Below are 17,081 nucleotides of genomic sequence, written 5' to 3'. Positions count from 1 at the left end.
ACCTGGTAAAGCGTAGTAGGCACGCACCCTAACGCTGGGCAGTTCCAGCCTAGGCCCGGACTGAGCACTTCCTGCATGTTTGCCCCAAGAGACACGGCTCAGGGTGCCTGTTACTGCAGAACAGGGGAAGCCATCCAAGTATCCATGGACAATCAAGTGGGTCAGCCGACTGTGGACTAGGCAGACAGCAGAGCACGACTCATCAGTGAAAGTGAATGACCTGCAGCTGTACGTACGCTTCAGCGTGGGTGACTCTCAGAACTGGAATGTTGAATGAAAAAAGAAAAGTCAGATGGACGTACAGAGTATGGATACACTTGTAAAAAGTTAAAAATGGGAAAAGTAGCAACATGTTATTTAAGGATGTATGCATATGTGTAAACACGAAAAGAAAAGCAAACATTGAGGAGAGTGGTTACCTCTGGTGAGGATGGTGCTGGGGAAGGGCATTTAGGGGCTTCAGAGGGACCAGCAATGCTGTCCTGTTAAGCAGGGGCATGGACACATAGGTGTTGTATCATTATCTTTAAAGTATAAATCTACAGTGTATATCTACTCTTGTGTTGAAAAGTTTAAAATACAGCCATGCCAGATATGTGAGTTGGTACTTCGGAAGTATGTCAGGAGGCATATTTTCCTTTCTCCCCCTTAAAGATATGCACTCGAATGTACCATTAATCCTTGGCCTTCTTGTTTCTTTTCCCTGTCTAGAGTGTTTGTACGACAGAATAGCACAAGAAACTGTGGATGAAACTGAAATTGCACAGAGACTCTCCAAAGTCAACAAGTACATCTGTGAAAAAATCATGGATATCAATAAATCCTGTAAAAATGAAGAACGAAGGGAAGCAAAATATAATTTGCAATAAACTTTGGATTTTTCATAAAGCCTTCTCGTTTTCCTTGTGTGGCGTGTGATTTGCGGGCAATGGTGTTGTCCAGATCAGACCCCACCATGCGTGGTGGTGTGTGGGCGGGGAGCCAGTAGGGTTCTGAGGTCAGCGCCTTGTTCTGAACTTGGACTTCCCACTCCAAGAAGGCGGATGGATTTGCTGAGACTCAGGCAGCATCCTGGCGCCAGTGTTGTTCTGGGGATGGTGAAAGCGCTGTCTTTTCGGAGGCGGATAAAGTGTCTCTGAGTTACCTATCACTTGGCCAAGAATTTGAGCTGATATTTTTACCATTCAAGGACTTCTATCTTTGTTCCTCTATTTTGTTCTATAATAAAGCTTCATTAATTCGTTGCTGTAGACAATCATTAGCCTCATTTATTTAATGATGGATATTAAGTGTACAGTGGAGGTGACCAGTGTCCTTTGAGAGGCGGAACATTCAGGCTGAAGGAGAGAAAATTCATAAGGGATGTGATTACTGTCTACAGATCTGAAGGGCTGTCTCGAAGCAGATTACTTTCTCTTACCTCAAAGGACAGATCTAGGACCTGTCACTCAAGGTGATCTGAGATTCAGCTTTCCTGATAATTTGAGTCAATCTTTGTAAAGGAGTGTCAGGGGGTGGTAATGTTAGATGTGGTTCAGGGTTACCTTCAGAAAGTCAGGGGCAACGTCACCTGGTGTCGGTTCGTTCATCCTATCTTGTATCTCAAATGATCTTTCAAGTTGCATAATTTTTATCTCGTTCAGTAGCTGCGTCTCTGAAGTGCCTGGTGCCCAATCAGGCAGACCACATTTAATCTTCCTGTTGATTAACACTTTCCTTTCTGTAATGCCTATGAAGTCAGTGTAGTATGTTGGAAATGGCAAGGGTTTGGGGCTGAGCAGTTTGGGTTCCAAACCTGGCGCCACTGCTTGCCTTGGGCTTAGCGTAACCTCTTGAGTTTCAATTTTCTGTTCCGTAAAAAGGAGATAATATCTACTTTGCGGAATTGCAACGTTGCAGAGTTGCTATAAGTTATAGAGCACTATATATAAGTGCTCAATAAATGTTGGTAGTCATTATTTTCTTCATTTCTGGTTATTGGCTTTTAGGCATTGGTTGGAAAACTTTGGCCTCTGGTTTCTCTAATGGTTTATCCACTAAACCATTAGATTACTGGTGGTCTATAAGCAAAAGCTCAGGGTCACTAGGGTGAGTAGTGGAGGTGGCTACCTCTTTGAGGAATTTTATTTTAGTACATAAAATAATTCTTTGTAATCTGAAATATTATATGCTTGCTAATAGGATGCATAGGTATGAACTTCCTTTTATGGTATTTTCCCAGTTCTCCACAGACTAGTGGTGTGATCTTGGACCGATCACTTAACTTCCCAGAGTCTTTACCAGTACAATGAGGAAAATTATGCACACCTCACAGGCTATGTGGATAATTAAATAGTAATAACAATAACAGATACTTAATATGTGCCAGGACTTTTCTGAGTGTTTAACGAAAGTTAGTTCATTAGGTAAGTAAAGTTTGTGACACTTGTGTTCAGTAGATTCTTGTTATTAGGATGTGTTCATTTTAATGGCAGGGGAGCAGCTTGGGCATGAGCAGTGTGAATGCATGAGAGGCTGGGAAAGAGTATACATGATTTGAACTCATCCCATTTCCTTCCTAAGCACGGTGAAGATAAACACCCAGAGGCTCCATTTCCCTACAAAGACTAATAAGATATGATACCTGCTTTATAGGTGCTTTTAGGTTGGAAGGGAAAATAGTCATCGAAATACCTGCTTAAAAAGGCTCTGACAGGGCTTCCCTGGTGGTGCAGTGGTTGAGAGTCCGCCTGCCGATGCAGGGGACGCGGGTTTGTGCCCCGGTCCGGGAAGATCCCACATGCCGCGGAGTGGCTGGGCCCGTGAGCCACGGCCGCTGAGCCTGCGCGTCCGGCCTGTGCTCCGCAACGGGAGAGGCCACAACAGTGAGAGGCCCGCGTACCGCCAAAAAAAAAAAAAAAAAAAAAAATGGCTATGATGTGAAAGTGCTTCGTGTAATATATGACACATACATCAGGGACAGAACGGGTTGTGAAAGATTGTGGGATCTGATTGTGATTTTACCGCTTCTGGGGAGGTCACTTGACCACTCTGGAGCTCGTTTCTTCTAAAGTGGAGACAGTGATCCCTAAGTCAGGGTTATTGTGGAGAGGAGTCCAGGTAATAGCTGGGAAAAGAGCTCCATAAGTCTCAAAGAGCCATGCAGATGTTAGCTGTCCTTCACTTGCAAGGCAGCATGAAATCAAAAGTAGATTTGACAAGGAAGGACATAAGAGCTGTTTCTAATGGGGAATCGCGGCAGGGGAGGGGGCAGGTGTTTTTACACCCTAGTTAGACTGAGACTTTTTGAGCACCTGTTGTGTACCTGGTGCCCTGTGACTGTTATGTGAGGGCAGGGCCACCATTCTTACACCCACACAAATGAGGAAATGAGCTCAGAAAAGGTTAAGTAACTTCTTGGCCAAGGTCCCAGAGTTGTCAGCAGTGGAGCTGGGTCAGAATCCAGGTCTGTGCAAAATCTGTCCTTTTACCTCTTCCCTCGAAAACTGAGTGGAATATTATGGTCTGGGCTGAGAATCTAGCCGTGTAATCTCAGGGCATATTTCGGAGAGTCCCAACTTAAGTAATCAGTCAATGGAAATCAGTGTCATTAATTCAAGCCATTTGAAAGGATGGGGAATAATAGTACCATTTATGAGGATCCACAGTTTTATTACATTCAAATACATACACAAAACTGAAGTTCATTTTGTGTAGTAGGGAGTTTCCCAAACTCGCCCAGTCTTGAGAATTTGCTGAGGTACTTAAAATACAGATTCCTGGGCTTTGGTTTAGGGTGCTGGATTCAGTAGGGCTGGGACAGAGCTGGGAACACGTGTTTTAACACAAGTGCCAGTTTTGAATAACACCAGTCTAGTAGACAGCGTTAGAAGTCCTGTTTTAACAAAGGGACAAGAGTGTTTCCTAAGTAAAGAGGCATGCTCTTTCTACAGTGCATGACAATATTTGAAATTGAGACTCAGTTTCCTCTTATAAGTGGCTGAGGATCTGCCCTAAAACCTTGTTTAGAGTTACTCTCTCATGCTCACCAGATGCTGTTTAGTTGGACACGATGCAGAAGGTGACTCGGTGTGGGTGCCAATGATTTTCCCTTCACTTTTACACTTAGATTCTTTCTCTCACTTCCTCTGACAGGCCAGTGAGTTGTGGAGGACAAGACAGTCAATCCTGGATTGGCAGAGCCTGAAATGATGAGGTTTGGGCCCTGTTTACCGAAGCCCCGGCCACAAGTTCTCTGTGGCCAGACCAAACAGAAAGGTGTGGTTTGTTTTTATTTTCTAGCTGAGGAAAGTGTGTTGTTAGTGACTGTTGTGTGCCCATGCGTTTCTTAGATGCATTTCTAAATTATGACCTTTTTGGGAATTATAAAGAAATGAAAACCACTTTATAGAAATTTTTGGAAAAATAAGGGAAATATTCCAAATTGCACAGCTGCAAGCATTGTGATGTATCTCTTCTAGTCCTTCATTTAAGAGCGTAAATGCGTATTTTACATACCTGTGGTCATAGCATATCATCAGGTTTGCATCCTTCCCTTTCTTTTTAACATATTGCCCTGTTGCTCCATGAAATTTATAGCCATCAATTCGAACATCCCCCCAGTGAATGGGCATCAAGCTACAGTTGGGTAAACCACCTGGTCGGCTGTGGGGCTAACCCACAGGGCTGCCAGTTCACGGAAGCTCTCTCCGCACACTTGGGTCTGGCACGTAATTAAAGTGACCCAGGGAGAGTGGATAAATGGCCGCCAGTGTTACAGGTGGTTTTCCTCTCTCCTCTCCTCTCCCCACGCCCACTCGGTCCTCACCTGTGTGTGCGCCTATCCTGTCTCTGACCTGCTCTGACCTCTTACACTGTGACCTTGGCCTTCAAACCTGCCTTTGGCCCTCCAGACACCCTGTGCTCATCCCACAGCGCGCAGTGCTCATGAGCTTTTCCCTGTGCGCTCTGACTAGGTCCACTCCCGACCTTCCAGCTACCCTCGCTCACCTCAGCCCCTACCCTGCCACCTAGCCGGTCCATTGCCCTTCCTTGAATCTTTAGGTCGTTTATAAATTAAACATCTATGAAGATTTTTGTGTGCACAATTTTTTTTCCCCCTTTATATTTTCTATCAGTTTCTTAGGTTCGTTTTACCTGGGTCAAAAAGAGTACCACTTTTATCATTCTTGATACATATAATGGGCGTGACTGTGTTTTAATTATTTTGCCAACCTAACAGGTGAAAATTGTTACCTCATTATATTTTCTTTGATTACTTCTGAGACTGCACGTCTCTCCAGAGTTTGGTTTCTTGTTTACACAAAATAAACGCTTAACCTGTAAGTATTTCCAGCAGAATTCATTTCATTTTCTGTATATAGTTTTCTCTGGACCAATGTGTTTGTTTACCTTGGGCATATTTTTACTTTTACATCTGCAAATAGACATACCAACAGGTCTTTTCATCACTTCTGCTGAAGAGATGAATCAGTTTCTGCCAAACAGCTTCATAGGCTCATCGAACCGAAGGGTCAAAGTGAACTTCGAGGTCCTCCACTCAGATCTCCTCTCCACTGAAAGCAAATGCTTTTCTGGACCATGCTGGAACTCTTCCAGGCGTGGAGAATTCACCTTCCTACCCAAGGGCACATCCAATTATTTTCATCACTGAGAAGTTCTTCTGCTGAGCTAAAAATCGACTTCCCTGAGACTTCTGAGGTCACTCAAGTTCTCTCCTCTGAAGTCAGGCAAAATGCTTCTGCTTATAGCCCTTTGCAGAGTTGAAGGTGGCAATCATGTCTCTTCACAGACTAATCAGTAGCTCAAATTCTGTTCTGCCATCTCTCACGTGGGAGAGGCAGTGCAGGGAAGAGTGAGGACTCTGGATTTAGACAGCCCTGTGTTCAAACCTTGACTGCCACTTATTAGTACGTGACCTTGAAGAAGTTCTCAATCTCTCTTGGCTTTAGTTTTCTCATTTTAAAAGTGGGAATATAATACCTATCTCACAGGGTTGTATATAGAGCTATACGAGATAACGTGAGTAAAGCACCTAGGCATTCAACATCTCTTAGTTCCCTAATCCTAAGAACTCTGACCATCCTGGTTGCTGTTTTATGGGTGCGCCACTAGAAAGTAGGGTTCAGGACTGGACACTGCTCTAGGAAGGGTCTGACCAGTACTAACTAGAGCAGGTTGTCATCTCTTGCTCCTGGATGGCATATCTCTATTAGAGTGCCCTAAACTTGAATTAGCATCTTGAGCGATACAACTGTCTCACGTTGAGCTTATGGTCGCCAAATACTGCCCTGCTCCCTTTTTTGGCTAACACAATACTTACCCCTTTAGTTCACTGTGTTGCAAGAGAACGAGCATAGATTTTGATGACAGAGGAACTCACACCAAATTCAAATCCTGACTTCATTATTTATTAGACTAGAGGAAATTGGGCAAGTTCCTAAATCTTCTAGCCCCAGTCACCTTGTCCGTTATGCAGTTGTTAATGTAACCACACTTACCTCCCGCGGTACCAGACCTACAGCCCTCACTATCCCAGTTGCGGGCTGCAGTAAATGTGGTTGTCTTTGTTCCCTTTTTCCTTCCTTATTCACTTTAGCAGCTATTTATACCCCCCCCCCACCTCAATTGTGTGTTCTTAAATGTATTTCTTAAACAAAATAGTGGATTTTGCATGCATCCCAATTCCATCTTATTGGTTTCGGCCCAACATTCCAGCTGGTTGAGATCTTCTTTTCCATTTGTGTTTAAAATACAAAACAAAATTTGAGGAAAGCCAAAGCCGAAAAAGAAATCGAGCCATAATCCCAAGAACCAAGCCCAACAACACATTCACTCCTGGGAGCCCCTCCTGTCTGTCCAGGGCAGTACTTCTTTGTTCACAGCAGTTGGCCAGCCTCCCGTGATCCTGCCTTGTTCATTTAACATCATATGGCAAACATTTCCCCCTCTGCTGCCTGGTTTGTGTAGCTGCCATTTCAGTGCCCTTCCTGACACTGGGTCATGATTACCTTCTCATCTCCTCACTGTACATTTTATTGTCTCCAGTTTCTTGCTATTAGAGATAATGCTGTCATGATCATTTATAGTTGTTTGTTTCTTAAATTCCCAGGGGTGAGCTAATTAAAGGGCAAGAACATTTCTATAGTCTTTTCCATGTTGTTGTTATATCTATGTTTGTTATATTGCTCTCAGAAAGGTCAAGCCACGTCTCTAGGTAGGTGGACGTGCACGTGCCATTTCTGCACAACTTCACCAGTGTTTGGCAAATTAGCTTTCTCTACAAAAGTACTTTTTCAACTTCTTCCTACGTGAATTGTCGATTCATATGTTTGCATGTTTGAGATCCTTATGGAATTTTATTCTGTGCTATATACTTCCTCCCAGTTTTATAGTATAGAAATATGATCTTTTGTATCTTCACCAAGTTGCCAATAATAATGGTTAGGTCAGTGAAAAGAAAAGAACCGTGTGGTCCTCCGCTAAAGACCCCACTTTTCTTTACCAATTCCTTTCTCTGAGCTGGATTAGTCTCGTAACTAGGACTCCTCCATCTAGATGTGATCAGGGAAGACCTCTAAGATGTAACATTGGAGCTTACGTCAGAAGGACGAGAACGGCCACGAGGAGACGATTTGACTGTCGGTCCGTCTCCCCCCCATTCATCTTCAACGAGTTGAATATCTCTAGTCTGTGCCCACCGCTCCAACAGGCATTGCTGGTCGGGTCCAACAGGGAGTCACACCCAAAGGGTGGTTCGAAACCCTGTGCTCTTTCCACCATTCCAGAATGCACTCCTTTGGCCATATCCAATCTGGTACTCTGGGCATGTTTCCATTTCAGTAGCTAACGGGGAGAGAGATTCAGTATTCTAACCTCACCAACATCTGTATGCAGAAGTTCCCCCATGAGTAATTATGGAATCATTCAATCATTTCACAAATATCTGAATGTCGACTAGGTGTCAGTCACTAGTCTAAATGTCTGAGACGTATTAGTAAAGACAAAGACTTTAAACTCTAGTGGGAGTGGGATGAGGTGGGTAGGAAGATAAATGGTAAATGTAATAAATAAGAAAACTGTAGAAAGCGATAAGTGCCATGAAAAAAAGGCAAAGTAGAGCAGGGAGGCAGACTGAGTGTGTGGAGGGGAGAAGCGGAGTGCCCCGGAAGCTGAGATCAGCATGGAGTATAAAGCCCTGTCCAGGGCCCCTGCCACGGGTGTGGAGGTATCCAAGGAGTGTGAGAAGTATGGGACGTTAAATCTGTCCTGTCTACCTGGAGCCTCACTTTTATTCCAAGATGTGCACTCATTCGTGCCTGGGTCGTCGTTAACTACAGAAAACCTATCCTCCCCCGTCTTGAAGACTCGGCTCAAATATTTCCTCTAAGGAACTGTTTCCACCTCTTCCCAGAAGGAGTCCCTCCCTTCTCTGGTTTTCCAAATCTCCTCCTTTCCTTCCCTGCCAGTCCCAACCTTCCCAGCATCTTAATGCTCAGAGCATTGTGTTGTCATTTCTATTTAGTTGTCTCTTTCTCTGAGGCAGTCAGCAAAGTGAGAGCAGGACCGTGTAAATTCATCTCTGTACCCCTTTGCGGAGCCCCTACTGTGTGCTAGGTGCGGGAGATATAGATATGGACACTATCTGTTTAATTAACTAGTATTTATCGAGCACTTACTATGCTTTAGGCACTGTCATTATTTTATTTCTCACACAACACTGTGAATCAGATACTATGACCATCCGCATTTCACAGATGAGGAAACTGATTTAAAGGGGTTGAGTCACTGGCCCAAGATGGCACCACCATGACCAGGAGGATCCGGGACTGGCATGGAAGCCCGAGTGCCTCCAATGCCTGGTGTCTTTACGACCATGCTTTGTGCTACCTGAGATCGCTCGTGGACACAAACTGTTTCTTCTGTGTGGATCTTCCCGGGCACCTCTGCTCCATGACCTTCTCCTTCTCCTCCCTCCAGGAGGTCTTCAGTGCTCCTTCCACGGTCTGGGTGGGGACGCCTCCACCTGCTCTGCGGCACCCTCTCCTGCCCTCTGCTGGCCTTGTCAGCCCATATTGTCATTGTGCGTCCATCTTTCTCACTGTGAGCCCTCCAAGGCAGGGCCACTGTGTGTTCACATCTGAGTCCCGGGCCCAGCACTGAGGCCAGTGCTGAAGAAATTCCCTAGAATCCTGGCCCCAGAAGACCAAAGGTGTGGGAAACCAGGGACCGAAGCAGTTCTTTCGGCCTGGGGATTTAAGAACTTGAGGGATGAAGAAAGTCCTTCAGAGGGTGTCATGAGACCTTCCTGGTCCTGTTCCCCCAGGAGAGACTGTCACCAGGTCAAGAAAGGAGAAAAAGGTTTGGCAGAGGTTAAATTTGAGGAATCGGACCTCACACTGCCTGGGTCTTACCCCGGGATCTACCGATTACCAGCCCTGCAACCTTGGGCAAGTTATTTAATTGGTTTGGGCTTCAGTTCCCTCCTCCATAAAATGGAGGGGTCGGTTCCTATGAGCATTAAGTTAATGTCTATAAAGTACTTAGAACTGTACCTGATACATAGTGAGCACTGTGTAACTGTCTTCTGTCCTTGTGAACAAGGGGCAAGAGGCGGAAGAAGGTAGGTGCTTCAAGGAGTGGAGGTGAAGTTGGTATTGGGGAGGAGGCTGGAGAGGTGGGGAGGAAGGAGCAGGGTCCTGGGAGGGCCTTGGTCCCAGGCTGAGGTGCTGGACTCTGAGGATGAAGGACAGCTGCCGAAGGATCATGCTGGCAGCAGTGTGGTGGCGGGTTTGGAGGGAGAGAGAAAAGTCAAGGAGGTTTTGGGAATAACCCAGGTGAGAGATGGTGAGGGTCAGGTGCCCACTCTCCTTCCTCCTTAAGGGTTGCCACTGCCAGGTGGGAACCAGGCTGTAAGCACCATCCTGCAGCCGTCCAGATGGGGAGTGCCCAGGGCAGCTGGGTCTTCATGCAGCTCCCATGCCCTGAACTCACTCTGTGCAGACACTTGTGGGGACTCAGCCCGTGGAGGGGCGGCAGACCCAGATCAGGGAGTTGAAACGTGTCGGGAGAGTGGGGGGCAGATTGCAGGGCTGTACTTGTCTCTGTGCCAGGTCTTCCCTAAGCACTTCCTTGGTACCGTGGAAACAGTGTGGGTGTGAAATGAGACTGCGGGTTTGAACATTCCTCCACAGCTTTTCGGTAGCATGACCTTGGCCAAGTTACTCAACCTCTGGGTCCTCAGATTTATCAACTGTGGAACAAGAATAACAGTGTCAACATTTTAGGGCTGTTGCATAAAGTGCTGCGCACATGGCAGGCACGTAGTAGGTGCTCATTAACAGGTACTGTCCTACCTCTCCGAGTGACAGAAGCAAGGAGGGCTGCGCACTCAGCCAGGAGCATCCCACTCGCCTGGGCTGAGGGTGGGTCTGGCACTTCCTGTCTATGAGCCTCCGTGTCCTTGGTTATAATACATGCGTGACGGTCCCTGCTCCACCAGACTCTGAAGCTGCCACGGCCTGGCAGCATCATCGTGGCCAGGGCAGGGCTTGGAAACCACGAAGCACTCCGGGTGTGGAGGTAGATCCCCGTAGACCTCCTGCGCCCCCTGCCTCTCCCTCCTGGGAGGCAGCAGATCTCAGCCTGTGATACATCCTTTCCTGAAACGGGGGTGGGGGGCTGGGGAGACTCTGTCCCTGAATGTGAAAAACGCAAGTCACTACTGAGAGGCTGTCAGCGGGGGCAGCAGGGAAGCTGGAGTTCTTCTTCCCAATGGCTCTTTAAATTATTTTCATTTTGCTGACTTGTACACTTTCTGAGCTAAGGAGCTTTGGGAGATGGTTATAGGCCATTTAAGCAGAAAGCCTCGTTGGCTCCAGTCTCTTTTGGGGGAGGAAGAGATTTAACCCTTTGTAACCCAGCCTGGTGCTGCCTTCCACAGGGCCCAGGAGTGCAGGTGGCCTCTGCAGGGTGGGGCTGCCCTTCAGGGAACCTGGTCCAAGACCAAAGACACCCTCCGCAGCTTTCCAGTGTCAGCCAATCAAAGGCACAGATGGAGTAGAAACCCAGCCAGATTTGGAGGTAGCTCCCTGGGTTTCAAATTATGATTCTAAGGTGGCTTGTCTTCTTTCTTTCTCTTTCTCTTTCATTCTTTTCCTTTTTCTTTTGTTTTTAAACTTGGGCGTTCGACCTAGACTTCCTTTTTCAGAGCGAGAAGGGCAGCTGCCAGGAGGCTGCTGATGCCTCTCCTGTGCTCTTTTGTCTGCCCGGGATCAGGGATCTTTCCATTAGCTTTCTTGAGCTCCTCCTGTATGTCAGGATCCACACTGAAGACTTCATATATTTAATCATCGCAACAGGAACATTTGGGAGTTGGTGTTACGGTCTTTATTTCTCCTGGTAAGGACACTGCAGGTCAGAAAGGTTAGAATTTTTGCACAGGGTCCCACAGCTAATAAGTAAGAGGGTCAAGATTCAAACCCAGGTCCTTCTGAGACCAAGTCCACTGTTCTTTCATCACAACCTCAGTGCCTTCTAGTAATCAGCACTGACAGAGCCAGCAGGGTGCCAGACCCTGCACTGTGTGACAAAGAGGAGTGTCCCTCCTCCCCGGTTGGAGTCTAGCCGTGTTCAAGGTTCACCTACCTGTGCGAGGTTTCCTTGTAAAGCGACACAGGATGATAGAAGGTGTGGAAGCAAATGTCCAACGGCAGGATAGTTATACACATTGCATGCATGTGCACGCACACACACACACCACACACACACACACACACACGCATGTTAACTTTCTTCGTAGAGTGAAATACCGTACAGCAGAAAGGAACCAGATCTCCATGTATCACATAAATAAACCTCCAAAGCATAACGTGCAGTCCAAAAAGCAAGTGGTGGGGTGAAACTTAGAGTTTGGGACTACGTACATAAAATCCTAAAACATGCAAAGGATACTATAGGTTTTTTACGGACAGACAGATGTGCAGGCGCAGTGTGAAAACTTGGGCAGGAAGGATACAGCCCAGCTTATCAGGGTTGGGGGATGGGGAAGAGTGCAAAAGAGGCTTCTGTAATGTTTTAACTATTTAAAACAAACAAACAAGACATCCAAAGAAAAAAGCAGAAAGCGAAAAGGTTCCATACGTTTCGCCTGGGAGGGTAACGGGAGTGGGGTTCGCGACACACACCTCCGCTTCCGTGTACCTGGAGGGCAGAGCTGGCCTGAAGCTCAGAGTCCTGTGGGGATTGGCATTAACTCCCCCCTCACAGGCTCTTGGGAGGATTAAACAAGGGCTCAGTCGAAGCGTTTTCAACTGTAAAATATTGTAGGAATGTAAACTGATATCACACACTTCTGTGCTCTCTTCCTGTCTGTCTTCCTGAGTAGACTGTGACTTCCTGGTTTCTGATTCATCTCTTGACCCCAGCCTAAGCTCAGGGAGCACTGCTGGCCGCGGGCCAGGACTCTGGGTCTAACAAGGCTTGCCCGCAGTGCCTTCTCCCCGACCCACAGGCCGTCTGTTCTTGCGAGGACTGTCTGGGCTGAGGGGGAACCGCTCATCCCCAGTGTCCACCCCGCGTGGACACATAAAATTGATTGCTTGGAGCAGTGTCAGGCACTGGAGGAGAGAAAGCTTGCGAAGAAACCTGTCTTGGGTCCTGTGGGTGAAGGGTGAAGGATGAAGGATGCAGTAGTGAGAGCCCAGCCCTCCCAGGCTCTCACCTCTGGTCCCAGGCAAGCACGCTCTCACCAGCATGGACGGGCTGGGAGCAAAGGCTGTGTAAGTGACCCAGTTAGGTGAACGACCTCCCTGAACTGCATCTCCACAAAACCCTGACTTGATCCTTCCATGGCCCTATGAGACGGTTGCCACCACTCCCACTAGGAAGACGAGGATGCTGAGGCCGGAGTGGTAATAATGGGCAGAGTCAGATTTCAAATCCCAGTCTGGTAAATCCCAAAACCGGTGCTCTTCTCCAAGGACCTAGGTGTCTCCACGGTCTGAAGGCAGAGCTGTGCCCAGAGAATCCACATATGGCTACAAGATGCAAACCCCGCCCCCTCCCGTAATTCAGTCCACTGGTGGCTGAGGCAGGGACTGGAGTGAGATAATCACGTTTCAGAGCCGACCAGAGTGGCTGCCACTCAGAGGTCCCTTTGTATTTTGAAGCTGCCGTCTCTAATTAGACTTGGCCTTAATTGGAAGATTTCCATACGCCCGTGACTGCGTGCACTCTGTCTGGGGATAAACACGTCCATCAAGTGTGAGGCAAATTGTGGCAGTTGCCTTGGCCCCATCATCCCGTTCGCTTGCTCCATGGCAGCTCCTCTGGGGACGTAGCTCAACCTTCCCCCGCGAAAGTGCTCTGGGGCCCACATTTTAATCAACCGCGTACCTGCCTCTAGGAAGAAGAGTAGGGGCACGACTCAAAAGTGATTACATTTAATAACCAAAAGACCGGAAAAAGTCTGCTTTGCAATGCGTAATTTCACCAGATATTTATTTGTTTCATCACGTGGCCACGTTCTGTATGCTGTATGGGGACATATTATTAAAAATGCCATTTATTTTACCTGCAGCAATAAGGAACATGCACACCTTCTTTATTTCCTCCCCACTGTGTTAAAAGGCATTTGTGGCTATTAAATTACTCTTGATTAGAGGAATGCCTGTCTCCAAGTTTACGCTGAAGCATTTCAATGAAATGGCCTCAAATGTTCATTCTCTCATCAAATACTCACCAAAGCCATTGGGGCCAGGTGCTGTGCTAGCACGGGGATAATGAGGTGGGGCAGCAGTGTCTCTCTGCCTCCCAGGAGCTCCTGGGACATTTGACAGGGGAGTGACAGACGCATCCCAAGTCCTGGCACAGGGCCTGGCCCCTGGGGGCTACTCAAGCAGTCTTTAGTCAAGAAATGAATGAATGAATGAATGAGGGGAAGGGTAGAGAGAAAACTTGAGCACCTCAGTGTTACAGAGCTGGGCCTGAAGCCACGTGAGGTACTGTAGGGGCATAAAACAAGGGCTGGTTGACTTGTCCTTGCACGTCCTAGAGGAGGTCACTGGTACGCTGACTCCCAGGTGAGAGCTGGGGCCCAGGAGTGGCCTAAGGTGTTCCACGCAGACAGGATTGGGGAGGTAAGGTCTGCAGTCCTGGGCCCATCTCCCTGCAGATGTCCACATGGCTGCCCCCACTTCCTTCAGATCTTTGCTCCGTCTCCCTCATGAGAAGTGTTCTCCTCAACCGCCGTCTGGAAGAGCAAGCACATCGCACCCCACCCCAGGGCACTCTCACGTCTTCTTCTGCTGCTTTTTCTCCCACCCTGATGTATGTGTTTGAATATTGTCCTAAGGTGAGGCATCACAAGAGCAATGACTGGAAGAGTGCCTAGCATATAATAGGGGCTCAAAGTTGGATAAATGGATGGGGAGGGTAAATGAATGAGGGACTGAAAAAGCTTAGTAGTTTCTCAACACCTTAAGAGGTCCAGCTTGGGGTCTGAAGTGCAGGGTCTGAGTGGGGCCTGCTGAGAGACAAGGCTGTGGGGTGATGGGGGGCCAGGGCCCCCAGGCCTGCAGGCCTGACATGCCTGTTTAGCGAGCTGGACTTTGCTTTCAGGCGCGACAGGGAGTCACTGAAGTGTGCTGAGCCCGCGAGTGACATGGTTAGACTGGTGTTTCAGAAGGACCACTCTGGTGGAATTGAAGGTGATGAACTGGAGTGGGAGACACGGAATTTGGGAAAAGAGTTAGGAGGCTGGTCGGATGGTCCCTGCAAGAAATGTGGGGACCAGAGCAAAGCAGTGGTTCCGGGAATGAAGGAATGGGCAGGGAAGGTCAGAATGGAACTATAGATTTGGGATTAAGCCACTGTGATCTGTTGATCGGAGGGGAGGGGGAGATGAGGATGACTCCCCTGTTTCTGGCTTGGCTGAGCAGGTGGGCAGTGATGTCCTCCACTGGGAGGGGACTGGGGATTTGTCTTCCCTGGGGCGCTGTGATGGGGCCATGGAGAAATACTCATTCCAGTAGGAATCCATGGCAGAACCTGAATCACATTGTTGAAAAGCACCATCCAAATGTGGGTCTCATGTTTTGGAGAGCTCGCTGGGCCCCAGAAATGCAGTTGGCAGGATTGTCTTTTGGTGAAGTGATGGCCTGTCTAGTGAGGGGCCCTCCATTCCCTTAAAGATCTCCATGTAGTAATAGAATGAGCATAGGATTTTAGTTCAGATAAATAGACATGAGTCTCACTTACATTGTGAACAAGACTTGGGTGGGGGCCTTTGTTCTCCCTAAGCCTCAGTTTCATCAACTGTAAAATGGGCATAATGATGCTGTCTATCTTGCAGTGTTATAATGATGATATAGCTGCGGAAGGGGTGCAAGTAAGCTCAGTAAACTGAGAAGGGCCATTCAGTTGGAAGAACCCAGCAAACGCCCCAGAGGAGACAGGGCGTGGCAGGCAGGCCTAGGCCCAGGACTAAGTGCTGTTGGCAGAGGCAGAGGTGGGAGCAGCTCTGCACCCAGCCTGTTCCACAGGGTCTTCCTCAGAACCTTGAAATTGGTCCCTCCAGCCAGGCTCTGCGGGACCCTTCCAGAGAGGGCTGAGCTTCCCTACACACAGGGGATGCTTGGGGCTCATTCCTTGAAAGGCTTTGCCCCCAGGGAAGCTCCCCGTTCCCCTCATCTTGTGACCCACCAGCCTCTCCTCTCCAGGCACCCTGAGCTGCTCCGTGCGTCCCCTGTCCTGCGCTCCACCCCACTCCTCTCCCGCCCCTCTCCAGCATGAACAAGCTTCCCCACCATCCCGGCTGCTTTGCAGAACGCTCCTCCACGGCCCTCCTGGCTGACGCCTGGCTATTCCCTGAGGACGGCACTCCCCCTTGCACTCTTCCCATCTGTCTCTTCTGGGTCGGCTCCTGGGTCACCTCTCACCTCCGGTGACGTCTCTTCCAGGAAACTCACCGAGTGCTAGGTCCGTGTAAGCGCGGCTTCCCTGGGTTACCATCTATCAGGATCCTGCTCACATTTGGTGAATTCCATTTGTTTCCATGTCTGTCCCGTCCACCAGACCAAGGCCTTCTCAAGGACAGTGACTGTGTCTTCTCACCACGTGGCCTGTGCCCTGCACAGCGTGGTACAGCAGGATGCGAGCGTCTGCCAAGAGTGCCAACACCCCGTCTGCTGGAGACGGGGTGCTCACTGCTGTTCCTCCAGTAAAAGGGGACACGGCACCCTGACGGTGGCCAGCGGGTCTTTGGTGGGCCCTGGGGGCGGCAGGCCCGGCTGCAGGAAAGGCTGGCCCCCAGGGTTTCCTGGGCAGCGCCGTCTCTCTCGCGTGCGCTCCTCTTTTAACCCCATTCACGGGGGCCACAGCCGCGTAATTGGATTGAGCAGACACTGCCAAGGTCAATTTGACAATTTCATTAATCTTTTATTAAACACGGGCCCTGAGCTCCAGCCAGGCTCGTCTGCGTGCCTCCCTGGAACGTGCCTGGCATATTCTCGTCTTGTACGCCTCCTCCAGGCTGGATGTGGACAGGGACGCCAACGGCCGCTAGGGGCTTTCTGGGGGCAGATCTGATGCTGGGCAGGGCCCTTAACCGCTCTGACCCATGGCCGGGGGCGGAGCAGTGGACGCCTGTTAAGCACTGTGTTGAACGTGCTCAGCGCTCTGCATTATTATTACTCTTGCCGCTACTATTATTAGCAACTCAACAACCTCAAGGGTGGAGATTCAGACCTCATTTTGCTAAGGAGGAAACGGAGTCCCAGAGAGGGCGGGGTTGTGCCCATGGACACAAAAAGCAGCAAAGAGTGGGAGTGGAAACGTTAGGAAAGGGCCAGGTCCTGAGAGCCCCTGTGCCTCCCAGGGCAGTTTTGAGGATTGGAGGCAACAGTGGATATGATGCAACCCGCCCAGGGCCTGGCATGCAGCACACACTCAACACAGATTTGTCAAGTGAAAGGAGGAAGGACTGCGTATGGGAAGTGTATGTGAGCTGAAGGCTACTAGAATCTCAGCGAAGGGGGAGGTCACCTCCCTAGGGCAGGAGGGAGTCTTGCAGTGGACTGAGC

At 48.6% G+C, this 17,081-nt stretch overlaps 2 protein-coding genes across 5 annotated transcripts in view; both read left to right on the top strand.

Moving 5' to 3' along the window:
* Positions 1 to 1,250, top strand: part of BEND5 (BEN domain containing 5) — a 48,009-nt gene extending 46,759 nt beyond the window's left edge. For 2 of the 4 annotated variants that reach the window (XM_032646383.1, XM_032646392.1), the window contains one exon: positions 712 to 1,245. In XM_032646383.1, the coding sequence (XP_032502274.1) occupies positions 712 to 869 (158 nt within the window). In that variant the 3' untranslated portion in view covers positions 870 to 1,245. Of the gene's footprint in view, positions 1 to 711 lie in introns of all 4 variants that reach the window. The other 2 variants (XR_004351873.1, XM_032646363.1) reach the window with 2 other exon arrangements.
* Positions 1 to 17,081, top strand: part of AGBL4 (ATP/GTP binding protein like 4) — a 1,318,619-nt gene that overhangs the window by 1,101,321 nt on the left and 200,217 nt on the right. The gene's annotated exons all lie outside the window — the stretch shown is intronic.

This window comes from Phocoena sinus, chromosome 1, assembly GCF_008692025.1.
Source record: "Phocoena sinus isolate mPhoSin1 chromosome 1, mPhoSin1.pri, whole genome shotgun sequence".
NCBI lineage: Eukaryota > Metazoa > Chordata > Mammalia > Artiodactyla > Phocoenidae > Phocoena > Phocoena sinus.
This window is presented reverse-complemented; position numbering and strand designations above follow the sequence as displayed.